This window comes from Thunnus maccoyii, chromosome 1 (assembly GCF_910596095.1).
Source record: "Thunnus maccoyii chromosome 1, fThuMac1.1, whole genome shotgun sequence".
In the NCBI taxonomy this organism is placed as follows: domain Eukaryota; kingdom Metazoa; phylum Chordata; class Actinopteri; order Scombriformes; family Scombridae; genus Thunnus; species Thunnus maccoyii.
Genome location: NC_056533.1, coordinates 33,694,561 through 33,708,559, shown reverse-complemented (window position 1 = coordinate 33,708,559; position 13,999 = coordinate 33,694,561). Strand labels below are relative to the sequence as shown.

Below are 13,999 nucleotides of genomic sequence, written 5' to 3'. Positions count from 1 at the left end.
TCAAATTGAACACCATAAATACAACTCTCACTGCCTGGAGGGAATGACATACTTAACATCAAACTATCTCCTTCTCTTCTCACCCTTATCTGGCATAACCTTACGTTTAAAATCAATAAGGTACCCATCCGTTTCCCTGTATGGAAACAGAGAGGAATAACCAGCCTTGGGCATCTTTTCAGTGGCAACTCTCTCATGACTTTTGACCGTCTTAAACAAACATACAACTTATCCCACCACTGTCACTACTTGTACATACAGTTGAAAGAGACCGTAAAAAAGAAAATTGATATCTATAACTTCAACAACTCGACTCCTTCCTTACTACTAAACCCAAAATTACTATCACAGATTTACAAACTCTTTTCTCACCATGAAAATACTATTTCAATACCAATAGATCACATCAGACTTGAATATACATCAATCACACATCAATTGGCAAACCATATGCGACAACACATTCTCCATGTAATACAACTCAAAAATTCAGCTAATTCAATACAAGGTCTTTTACAGAGTACACATCACCACTCACAAAATATGTACCATATGGGCTTCACAGACAGCAACATCTGCACACACTGTCCCAACAGACAACAGACAACAACTTCCATGCATTCTGGCTCTGCACACCAGTTGGGCGGTTTTGGTCAGAGGTCATGGGAAAGCTGTCTGAGATTCTCAACTTCAGCGTCCCCCTCTGTTAGGTGATATCGCCTCACTTACAATCCCACAATATCTCCAAACGTTCATCTTAACCACATCTTACCACTGGCTCAATTGGTTAACAGACAACTCAAACCTAGAAAAGTTCACATCAGCCCTACAGAACAATCTGATCCCATTACATAACACCTGGTCTCCTTTCCTGCAGTTCACACTGAGCTGATTCCTCTCTCAGTGAGTGCCTCACTCACTCAGATCTTCCCAAACCCAATATGATAACTCAAAATAACCCATAATTACCTTAACCCATCATGATGGGCACCGGATGTGCTGAAAAGACAGAGAAAGAACATTAAAACATAGTGTTTTAGCAGGGAATCAGGGCAATGTGGAAGTCAGGCTTTTTAAACCTGTTGACAGTCAATACAGCTTTGCATTTCACTCAACTGTGTAGAAAGTAGACAAGTAGACTTGTTGACCGCAGTGCTCACAGTTTGAAAGTATGGTTAGAGTTAAATGCACAAACAAAAAAATCTGAATTCCATTTTTATTATATAGTTTCAGTTTTTCTACTTGGTGGATTTGTTCATGCAACACTAGTAACGTGCCGTCAGTGTCGTGTAATCAATGTCTGTAGGCAGCAGGTGCTGACAGGGGAGAGCAGAGCTACTGTCGAAGAGACTTTGGTCTTTTTCTCTCTGAGCATCTCACATTTAGTGAGGATAAAGAGAGTTAAATGTCATGGCTTGATAAAAGGTAGGAGCAGACTTTTGGCACCCGGTTTTCTGTGCTACGTTGATAAAGAAAAGTGGATGAAAATGCCATCTGTCCTCTCTGTTCATGTCGGTTATTTTTGGAGGAAAAGCAAGAAAAAAGCTGACTGAGCAGATGTCTTGTTGCTTTGATGATTCAACTGAATCCACTGAGTGAATATACAGTATACACTCTGATTGATGTGGCTGAAACTATGATGCCAGTATATATATGCAAGGTTTAGTCTCTAGAGGGTGTAAAATTATGACTGAATATCTTCCCTCAAATTGCTTGAATCAATACTAACAGAACCAAAAAAACAAGCTGCTATACTTTAAAATATTAGAGATAATGAAAACAATAGCCAAACCCTGAACTATACAGTATATCCATATATAGTCTCTAATATGATTACACAGCAGCGTGTGTGTGCTAGCAGCAGAGAAGGGATGTGCCACTATTCATTTTTTGAAGTTAATTCAGTAATTTGTAGAACCCTCTATACTAAAACACATCAGCTACCCTGCTGCTAACAGTGTGGATGCTCATCCCTAAGTGACTGGACTAGCCACAATAACCTGCAATTTCAATTTCTACTGCTACAGTAACCGAATGCTATTAATTTTAAAGAGTGATTAATGTGACTTTAGGGCTGAAACATTAATTTGTGCACAACAGAAATTATTATAAATGTTACACTTCATACCTGCCGGCCTCTGTAGTACTGTGAAGAAATCAAAAATTTAATTAAAAGTAAATATGCACCATATCTACCACAGAGTTAGCCAAGGTAAACATGCCCCCATGTAAAAGCTGGGAAGCAGTGGATATTCAAGCAAGTACAGATCTGAATGAAGAATGTCACACTTATAAATGACATTGTCTGTGAACACAATCCGGACATTAGTCACGATTGGCGAGCAAATTTGTGGTGTATTGTATAAAAAATCTTTAGGAGATTGCGTATCAAAGTCAAAGTACTGCTGCTGTTTATTGATGCCACGCTATGCATGGGTATCCTTTGAACTACGGCCGAAATAATACTTTTTTGATGCCTTACTTTGAGAAATATAAACAAATTTTTCTACTTAGAAGTCTTTTTTTCTTTTCTACATTGTTTGTTGATAAGCTTCTTTTCTGATCATTATGCTCAACCGCCCACGTATCATTGTATGTTGTATCTACAATAACAGACCGACAAGGCGCACGCTGTTTGTCTACATAGGCCTCCACCATTCTCCCATATTTGTATAATAAATGACACATAGACACTCATGCACCGCAACTTGCTCACTCTCTCTCTTCCAGACATCGATGAGTGCAGTTTGCAGACACACACCTGCTGGAATGACAGCGTGTGCGTGAACCTCCCGGGAGGCTACGACTGCGTGTGTACGTCCGGTCCGGGCTGCAGCGGCGACTGCCCACAGGAAGAGGGAATCAGACGTAATGGAGAAGACTGGAAACCCAGCTTTGACCGCTGTGCTATATGCTCCTGCAAGGTACAAAACACAAACACACACATACAAATTCTCTGTTCTTATTAATACTGGTGTTCTCAGAGTTCACAACTCAGTGGTAGATCTTAACTTTGGGTTTTTTATCATAGCTATGATAAAATCTCTCCATGGCCCGAATATAAGGCTTTCATTATAAGACGACCCCTCTTTTCCAACACCTGTGTTTGGGAAAAGAGTTTTTGAAGATCAATCACAGTGTAGTCACATAATCACACTCTCTCCTGTCAGGCTCTCAGAAGCGGTCCAAAATTATTATTATTATTTTCTCTGGCAGTTAGCATTTTTCAGTCTGTTGAGTCATGTTTGTTGACAAGTCCGCCAGCTCTGCCTGACCAATTTGCATATTGAGATCCGATCACAATGCGGGCTCAGCTGAGAAAACGCATTGTAATACCAGGTGTAAATGCGAAGACCCATTGATCAGATATCATTATGCAGATGATGTATCCAGATACAGATCGCATGTTTATACCAGGTGTAAACTGGGCCTTTGAGCGTCAGTGGTCAGTTTTACACCAGTATTTCCTCCATTCAAAAATAACATCTGCTGTTGTGGAAACATGTAAATATCTAGTCCTCCAATATAAGACGAGCCCCACCTTCTCAAACGTAATTTCCAGAATAAAATATCATCATATATTCAGGTCAATATGGTAGTTACTGACAATTTTCCTTTATCTGGAAAAGAGCAAAATACAAACTTTTGACCACCACTTTTTAAGTCTATGGAGGGTGAGTGTTTTATAACCGAAAGATCCATTTTGGGTGGAGTATAATTTTAATGCTCTTGCCAATCAATTATGGAACACACAGGAAGGTGAGAGAAAGGAGGGACACAAGGGCAAACAACCATACATGATATGCATCAAGATATTAAAAAAATCACCATATCAACTGTCAACTATACTCGCTATAACAGCTCTATATGCACAAAGACACCCTGAGCAGTGACAGACAGGAAAGTGAGGACTGGCATCAAGAGATAAACTGGCTTAGAGGAAGAGATGCAGCACGGACGACGCTAACAGGGGAATAAAGGCAAGAAAAGACAAACACACCGGTGTAAAGAGAGGAATGGATGCGTTGGATTAAATAACAACAAGAATAAGAAAGACACTGAAAAGGGGACAAGCAGGGAAGGAGCACCAAGGACTCTATTCTTCTATTTTTCTGTTTGTGACAAACACAAAAACATCCGACTTCTCTGATCATTCTCAAGGTTCCAAATTAAGCAGCAGACAGGGTCAACTCAAGGAAAAAAACACCTCAGTACTCCCTTCTGTTTGTCGTTAGCCTGCAATACATTCTGACAAATATTTGTTACAGCTTAACAACTCATTTCTGTGCTCAGGAGTCAGAATGAGGCGGTGCAGTGTGGCTGCAGGGAAGTGAGATATTGATCAGATTTGTCTTTGAGAAGGTGAGACTCGGTGAGTGAGATTAATACGAAGCAGACACGGAGATTATTTGGAATAGAATGAGAGCAGAGAGCAGTGGTTTCAGTAGTGCCTTATCAGCACATAAAATCCCATATTTTCAAGTTTACCACCGGGACGTTTCACTTTAACTACCCAGACAAATATCAGGGATGAACAGGAGTGAATTTATGGGAGTTATGACATTTCACTTCAACACGTTAGTAAAAACCATACCTCCAAATCCATTTCTCTGTTATAATATGTGTAAACTGTAACTGTAACGTGTTCACGCCGCCAACCAGAACAAGCATTGGGTTTTCTGTGACTGACTGCTTTTTACATCCTGCTGTGTTTTCCTCTTTGGTCCTTTTCATATGAAATATTCAGAGACCGCTGACCATCTGAACCTAAACATCTTTATGAACCGCTGATCAAATGTCCACTGAAGCAGAGCATTTTAAAGCACTCTATCTCTCAGTAGTCACATTTCCAATATCATGTAGGGTTGCTGACGTTTTATGTGTGTTACAAGCATGTTTGAAGCTCATTTATAATACTTTGGGCTGAACTTTAATTATTTTAAGTACTGTACACAGAACGCTGTCTTATCTTTATTCTGTCTCTGTATTTCCAGAATCATGTATATTAGCAGAGGGATATCACAGACTTTGTCAGAGAAGTACCATAAACAAACAAACAAAAAGGGCTAGTTTTGCCTCAAGTTAATAACTAATGAAAGCAACATGAAATATTCATTTCATGTCAACTGTCAATAAATATAGGCATAAACATACATTCACCAGAGAATTTCCATGCTTCAGAGAGCTGCTATGGCCGAAAGCAGAGCGGAGAAAAGATTCACAAGTGTGACACAAGTGAGATGTAGGTGAGACTCTCTGCTCATATTGGGGATGAGTATTCAGGATGCCTTCGGGATCCACAACACTGCTGGTTTTCATTTCAGCTGTCCAATCAGGGGTTGAATCAAATGTTGGACACTGAATGTAAACAGGCAGCGGTCTGGGTCCTGGGGACCAAGACTGAAAACCATCAGCCAGATGACCGTGTGGAAGCCAAGTTATTGTAGATTATGAAGAGGGAGAGAGAAATCGAATGTAACCAAGTCAGAAATTATTGTCAGAAATTGTGTTTGTGAATGAGAGGCCAAAGCTAGACAGGGCCAGTGAAAAAGACAGAAGAGAAGTTGACAGTGTTTGTAGAAATTCCACCAAAGATCGTCCTTATTCAACTGTCACTGTACAGTAGTTTTATTTAAAGGAGATTGAAAACAGACACTTTATTTAAATAAGAGAATTCGATTTTAGAGTTCTACAGAAGTGACCCCACAAGTACCAAGGGGCTCCTAAATTAAATTATCTGTAGAGAGGAAAAAAATACCCTGAGAAGAAATACCTTATCCAAAGACTGTGTTGAAAACAATTCATACATACTGATTTAAAAAAAGGATATCCACAGTCACTGAAATTATCATAAAAATGTTGTCATCAGAGTTGTCATAAAAAAAAGCAGTAATGATGTTGCTTTGGTTACAATGGCTGCACATGGCATGCATGCTTGGTCTTATTCCTGGCGTTAAAATGAACAGTCTGAGTCTTCGTACGTCCTGTCAGCACAGTACAATTGGCAGTAATTTTCCCAGCAAGTCCAGGGCCGTAACCGTAAAGACCAAGGCCATCACAATTGGCACCCTGGGACTCAGCGGTTACTGTAGCAAGACAATATGCACCGATAAAACACTGGCTCTGTATTGCCCTTTTAATGGTATGCGGAATGACTTTATGGCACCCACACATTTCATAACAGCCATTTTATGTAACATTTTTACATCTCCATTACAAGAGTCATCCCCGGGCCAGACAGTCCTGCGATGTGCTGAGTAAAATGGACAATAAAGTTCTCACCAGGTAGAGATGGAGAGCCAGGGGCACGGCGACTGGAGAGGTTCACAGATCCAGCAGATTGTTCAGCATTTGACTTTCCATTCCAGCCCAGATGCCGCACTTCTCAGTTCTGATAAATTACCCTTAAAGTTGCTGCAAATACATTACAATCCTCCGCAGCGGTGGAGGCCTTGAATAATCAGATTGATATACATATAAGTTCACTGGCTATTTTATTTCCTCTCATTGGCTGGCTGCAATCTTTGCAGTGTTTTTCAAGTGCAACTTTTAACGTTGAAACATTTATCATTTACGCTAATGCGGAGGAATCACAGCAGATGGGATTTTCTGCTACTTTATGCTTCTAACAGTAATTTATTTTAGGAACTTTGGCTGTTAATATTATATTTTCTGGACATTCCTCTGGCATTATCTTGGTCATTTATGTGCCTCAGTCGCCAAATTATACTGATTTAAATTTGTGACATAGACATAGTGTGTGCAACGAAGGGAAATATTTGTTGTTGCCTCTTTATATATACTCAGTATCTGCACTTTTTCACTGAATATAAATCATTGTTGGACTGAAGCCACAAGTTTTATTTTGTATTGCTTAGAGGACACTGTGGTAATGTGGGCTCCCTCTACCTCATGGGTACTGCAGGAGCGTATTTTACAGACCAGAGCTGTGTCTCAAATCACATACTTCTGTTAGTACACTTTCATGTAGTACACTGTGTACACTATTACTGGCGTAGTGCGCGAATTTTGACAGGGTAGTGTTGTCTCAAATCAAACACAGCCGTTGTGCACTTACCGGAAATGACAATCGCAAATTAGCATTAGCTAGCGTTAGCATTCGCGTTATCGTTCGCGCTACCAAATCATTACAGACTGCTAAATTAACCCAAAAAACATACTGATGGCTTATATCTGACAACAGTGTAGTGGTGCTTAATGCTAAAAAACACATGTATAACTTACATTTGTATAATGTGGCAATGTTCACCGTAGTTACAACGTACCCGGCCGTCATTTCCAGTTTGAAAAGTGGTCCCTCCCCTTCCGCTACGTAGACAAGATGGCGACCATTGAGGGCGAGAAATGTCCATAGTTCCACACTCAACTTTTTGACCGTTTTGAGTGCACCATCCGGGTACTCACAGTGCACTGCATTTCCCATACTTCTCAGTGTGAATGCACTTATGCACTCAAAATGTTGAGTGTAAGTACAGAAGTATGCGATTTGAGACACAGCACAGTATATGAGGCAATGCACAACAACCCATCCATTGGGCTTTGTTGCACAACATCTGTCAGTCTATTTTACCCCTGACCCCTGTGACCCTCTTTTTGCAGGACGGCCAGACATACTGCAGGAGGAGACCCTGTGACTGTGAAGACACAGAGGAAGATCTGTTTTGCTGTCCCGGCTGTGACAACAGGCCCAGCAGCCAGTGTCTGGACCAGAGTGGACGCACGCTCTACCGCAGCGGAGCATCCTGGCTGTATGGCTGCCAGCAGTGCCGCTGCATGGTCTGTACACGTACACACACACACACACACACACACACACACACACACATACACAGAGCTACACATGTTTTGCCAACAGAAATGAAAGCTGACCTTCATAGCAAATCCCTAAGTGTGGTGAAACAGGTTTGTCAAAAGAACTGGACACATCAAAAACACATAAATCTCCTCAGCAACATGAAGCTCAGTGTTGGCTTTTCTTTAATACCTTGCCCTGATCTGCTGCTCAGCTGCGTGTGTGAGTGTTTGTGGAGGGATCAGATAATTACCACCTCTCTAATTAGAGATGTGGCAACACATCAGCGTGTGAGCTGTAACTGCAGCCGCCAGATCAGCTGATTCATTCACAGAAACACAATGAGGTTTCTCTGGCTTTTCTTTTTTTTTTTTTTTTTACCTCTCTCTCTCTGTGTCTGCAGGAGGGGGAGGTGGATTGCTGGCCTCTGGTTTGTCCCGTGTTGATGTGCGAATACACGGCAGTAGCGGAGGGCGAGTGCTGCCCGCGCTGTGTCACAGACCCGTGCCTGGCCGACAACCTTTCCTACGACATCCGGCAGACATGCCAGGATCCCGCAGGCACCGCCCGCCTCAGTGGAGACACATGGCATATGCCCAACTCCCCCTGCACCACCTGCAAGTGTAAGGTAGGCCAAAGCAATAACAACCACAATTTCGCTTTACTACTACAATTTTGTGTTATTTTGATATTCTCAGAAATGCCTGTTTTTACCCTACTTTAACCTCACCCTTGCTTGTTTTTCTTCTAATCCCTGCAAATGGTCCAATAGACATGTGGTTTTGGAATGTAAAGTAGTCCTGTACCTTCACGATGTTACCAGTAATGATAGGCATTACAGGCTGCTGAACAAACAATCTTCAAGATGTAAACTGTGGTATCATGAGTTTATCAAATGTGTGCTGGAGGATAGGCGACATCTGCTTTCTTTTATCACAACAAAACATACAAGCTATTGCCAGCCGCATCAACAGATGCATTCACTATAGCTACTGTCGCAGCTCAGACCTACATGTATCACTCTCAAAAGCTTTTCACGGGCGCTATTTTTCTAGAGAAAGTAGTTAGGCTAGTGTTAAGGAAAAGGGTGACACAGTGACAGCAAGGTCTGTTGATTATCCAGAGAAACCGGGACGTTGTCTCTGGATAGACATATCGCTGTTGAATATCTCAAATTTGTCACTGCTTGGAGCTACACAGCCTGAATTCTGTTCACGTCCAGCGTACTCGAGTAGCAGTATAAATCTCAGAGACGGATATCTCAAAAGTGCCGTAGATAATACTGAAACCACTGACTAGATACCACTAGCAGTAGGGAAAATATACAGTCTGTTCTTTTGTTTTTTATGTAAACTGACCCTTTAATGATATTGTAGACATCACAAATTCCCACTTGTCTCTACAAATCTCTGTATTTTGACTAATTATGGCCAGCCAGGCTCTGAATCATGTTATTACATGTAACATATAGAGATTAACACAGTATATTACAGTATATTTAAAGCTATCTACCTCTTCTTCCCTGTCTTTTCATGCTGTGCTGCTCAGAATGGAAACGTTTGCTGTTCGGTGGATCTTGACTGCCTTCAGAACAACTAAAGCTCTCCTCATCCTCCTTTTCACACCTCCTCTCCTCCTTTCACTGCGGGACTGCCACGCCCCCTCCTCCATCTGATGATTCTCCCCTTGGATTCATAAGACAGACTCTCGCACACACATGTGCATGCCAGCGTGTGCACAGAAAATACTAACACACACTGGACAGACTGGGGCTGTTGAGGCTGTGCTTTTTATGCCGCAACTCTGTCGACAAACAGTGAGTGTGTGTGTGGGACTCAGGAGGAGACTGAGGCCATAGTCGCTCTCACCACAGTCACTGTGTTGTGTAACTGTCTTAGTGTCGTTTCCATTTCACTACATGTCTTGAGGAAACCTGTTTAGCATTACTTTTTGAACCCCAAGCCAGCGACAAGCAGCCGAGTGTCACAAGCTGTCATGAAGAAAAGGATTCAGTGCTCCAGCTGTCACTGTTGCCTAAATGTAGGTTCACTATTGCTTGGTCACCATGGAAGTTTTTTTCATGAAACATTTATCATAACAGTAACTGTTTATGCTCTGTGAAGCAATAGCATCATAAAACTGGAAGTAGTTTGATGTAGAAAGAACACTTTTTTAAGACTCTACTGAAACAAAGCCATTACCCTAATTATCGGGGTGTCCCAATTTGTCTCTCTTCCAAATCAACTCATAATATGTGTCTACACAGTGTCCCGATAAATCTGGTATATCATCAACCTAAGTCTTAAACAGCTGTGTACTACATTCCTCTCCGACCAATACGAAAATCAGAAAACTCAAACAAAGCCACTACAGGAAGTGGAATATAATTTTTCTATTGACCTTAACCCTAGGTTTAAATTAGGTTCATGGTTCTTTGGCTTGAACATGCAATTCCTGATCTAGGATGCATAATATTTCTTTACATACAATATAAATATTTTATTATGACACATTCCTCATATTCCTGTATATATGCAAAACAGCTCTTTCCTGCTCCCAATTAAGGAGCTTGTATCTGTGACGTCCACATTTCTAGATACGTCTAATACAACAAGCCAACGAGGCTAGTTTATGCTGGTCAGCTGTTTAATGGAGTATTTCAATAATCCTCCTCAACTCATAGTCAGGAAATATTAAATATTTATTGCCCTGTTTGCCAGATTTCCATCATGATTTGAAGTGAAACATCACAACTTAAACTGCAAACTCGGACATTGTCATTCTTTTTACCCTTTGTTAGCCATGTGAAGGTGTCATTTTGGTGGAGAATTTGGAAATGATTGGCTTTGGAGTAGTAGTTCTTACTGATGTGTTTTGGCCTGTTCATAAAGAAGTTGTTGTCATTGTTACAAGTGCTAATGGAGCATTGATTTTTGACAAGGAACGCATGAACGCACCGTTATTTTTGCTATCTGTGAAGGTTAGACCATGTCATTTAGGAAAGGAGGTCCAGACTCAAGGTGTCAATGTGCTTAAAATGAAATCAAACAATGTCTGAAACCACACCTTTCCAGCAATTTCTGTAACTTGATGAAACCTATAATCCAACAAGTCCACCCTCTTCATGCAGCGATAGAAATATACAGGGTTTGAACATCTTTCTCAAGCTCTTTTTTCATTCTTCACACAATTACTTCTGTCCCTTTTTGTCTGTACAACTGAGTGCGACACTATGAATACCTTCTAGGGAAGACTGTCCAAAAGTGTACCCATTGGTATGATTGATTGCGTCTTGCTCCTCTCTAACATGGCAGGCTTTAGAACAACTATAAACACTTTTGCTGTTATTGACAGACAACACTTTTTAGAAGCTACTTCATTTTAAGCATACCCCAGCCTTCAGCCCTCATGTCCTTTGAGAGACCCACCATCATGACCAGCATCATTCAGAGGATCCAGCCTCTCAATTTGGGACATACTGTAGCTGTTGTCTGTCCTGCTGAGCCATTAACACTTCTGTCTCCAACACTTTCCCTCAGAATCAATGTCTCCTTTCTGATGAAGTTGACTGCCAGATAGCTATATAATGCAGATACAGATTGCTGCCAGCCAGAATAAGCACCAGCGGAAGATGTTGATTAAACCGGTGGAGTTCGTTGTGGGTCGGACTCCTCCGGCATCTCCCAGGGCTCCTCAGCTCGCACCATATGGCGTACACTGAACGTGTTAGAGGCATTAAAAAAAAGGAGAAAAAGAGATAGAGTTGGGATAATTAAAGCCATGTCACGCAGATCTGGATTTGAGTATGCCAGGAGGTCACAGAGTGTCAAATCTGTTTACAGATGGCCAGGCTTATTAAGGCAGGAGAGTCCAGAGCTTTTCCTGCTACAGTTCACACATTTACAGCTCTGATGCTACTCTGCTCTCCTACTCTGTCCTCTCCTCCACACCTCTCTCCATCACCCTCAAGTTGGTCTTGAGAGCTTACGTTTCCCTCAAGTATCATCATTATCACCCTGTGCGTCCATCACTGTCAGGTTGGGGGTTTTTTTCCCACAAAGGGCCAATTAGATTATCTAACAATGTCTCAAAATTATGTAAAATGACCACAGACTGCATATTGTTGCCATGAGTTGTTCTTGTTCAAACATGCAATGAAACAGCTGAGATCTGACATGTCAGGGGAAAAACAAAGTAAACTTGTAAAAGTCTTTACAACACCACTTAACTAACAGTTATTTTTGTCAAGTAAAATAATCTCAGTAGAAGGATAGCTGATGTTCAAAGATGGTATCCATAGTCAAGTTCCTTTCTCCACTTTTTTCTTCCTCTTTAGTTTTTCTGCATACCATCAGTATAATAGCAGATAGTAGGACGTCTTCCTCCCTCAGAAGAGTCCATTTGCTGCCCCAAAAATAAAAAGTGCTCCAGAGATCAAGATAATTCTTCACAGTGACAATGAAACAATTTGGTTTATGTGAAGAGAAGCAAGTCGGCTGGAGCCCTTAAAGATATTGGTGTTCCCCATCAAGGTCAGGGTTGATATTGGAACTCTAAAGTTTAGTGCAATCTACACAACTTTACTTGTCCCACAAAAAAAATGTTGAGATCTGAGACAAAAGCCTTTCAGAAGCCACAGAATCTGTGCTTTTGCCTTGAGTTGAGTCTTGAGTTGTGAGAAACGTCGTTGTGAGCTGTCCAAGGCATTGTCACAGTTTTATCATAGCAAAACATTGATTCTGAGACAGGACATGCATCTAATTAGAGTGCAACAGGAATGCTTGGAAAGGAGGGAGACAGACACAAACGCATCCATAATGACATCTCGCATTTTTTTCGTTCAATATCTCGATTATTCACTCCAGTCACAGATCTCTCCAGATGGAATAATCTTGTCATCCGTACATCTCATCTGAGATGTGCCGTTTGTGCACCCCCATGATAATGTCTACAGTGTGGAACAAACAAATGTCTTTTGTTGAGACCAACACAGCAATTTTGAGATTTTGATTTTGTGTGTGCACTAGCTGTAAAGGGAAAACCTATGCTTTTGTTTTGAAATTGGAACCGTGGCCACCAGGGGTGACCTGGGTCTTTGCGATTGAAAGTAAATGTCTCCGCTATCTCCCTCCTGCTGACCTTCCTCTATTTAATGTCAAACTAGTTCTTGTTTTTGGTCGTGTTTCTGGTCCCTGACAGAAACAGTAGGGGTAAGATACTGCATGTCTCTACCCTTTTGTGCACAGAGTGTCGTTTGTATTCTAAAACATGGCAGTCATTTCACAAACTTTCGGTAAAGGTGACGCTGGGTTGTTATTCCTCTGGAGGGGGTGGTGGCATGCAGCGACCTCTCAGCCACAGTGACCTTGCCTCTTGTTTGCCACCACATCTGTTTGTGTCTCACCTGAGCATTTCTCTGTGAACTCTCCTCCATTATCACGATGCCTCTTGTAAAATTGAAGCTGTTAACTGTACACACACACACACACACACACACAAAAGAAAATCGAGTGATATAAATGGTGTCTGTACCCATTGAAGTTTAACACAGCAATCAAAAGCAGATTTGTACAAAATATCACTGAAAACAAGGTTTTCAGATTGCTCTGTTGATTGATTTGATATGAAATATAATGACTACTGTAAAACACTATTTGCAAGTCTGTGTGTAAATGTTTTTACATACTGACAATATGATAAAATTATACAGTTTTTTAATTATTGTTGTGTTCATGAATAACATGTTACTTTTAGTGGATTCTTTTCATTTTGTGGGAGAGGTTCTGTTTTGCTGTAAATACTATGTAAAGTGAAGGGTTCTGTAAAGAGAGTAAGACTATGTGAATAATTCTCACTAGCACAGCTTCTTAGGATCTGAGTGTTGCAAGTCGAGTCTGAGAGAGAAGCAACATTTCTATTGTTTTTACTATTTCTTTATTTTTCTATTCTTGCCTTAACCCTTTTAGTATCTGCCATAGTTTTATGTCTTTTCACAGTTTTAGGACAACGTTATGGATGTGACTAGTCTGCGCGTTCTTACAGATCTCTGATCGGTATCCCTAACTAAAATCTGAGAGTCAGCAGAGCTGGATTTTGGAAATCAGAATGAACGTAGACCAGCGTCTGACTCAGGTGGACATGAAGCTTGTATAGACTTTTCACCACACTGACAAGCCTTTTTTTCTC

At 41.0% G+C, this 13,999-nt stretch overlaps 1 protein-coding gene across 1 annotated transcript in view; it reads left to right on the top strand.

The window, feature by feature from the left end:
- Positions 1-12,540, top strand: part of LOC121899247 (protein kinase C-binding protein NELL1-like) — a 280,357-nt gene extending 267,817 nt beyond the window's left edge. The window contains exons 17-20 of the mRNA XM_042414949.1: positions 2,731-2,924; positions 7,621-7,797; positions 8,217-8,441; positions 9,362-12,540. Of these exons, the coding sequence (XP_042270883.1) occupies positions 2,731-2,924; positions 7,621-7,797; positions 8,217-8,441; positions 9,362-9,412 (647 nt within the window). The 3' untranslated portion in view covers positions 9,413-12,540. The remainder of the gene's footprint in view (positions 1-2,730; positions 2,925-7,620; positions 7,798-8,216; positions 8,442-9,361) is intronic.
- Positions 12,541-13,999: the final 1,459 nt, after the last annotated feature.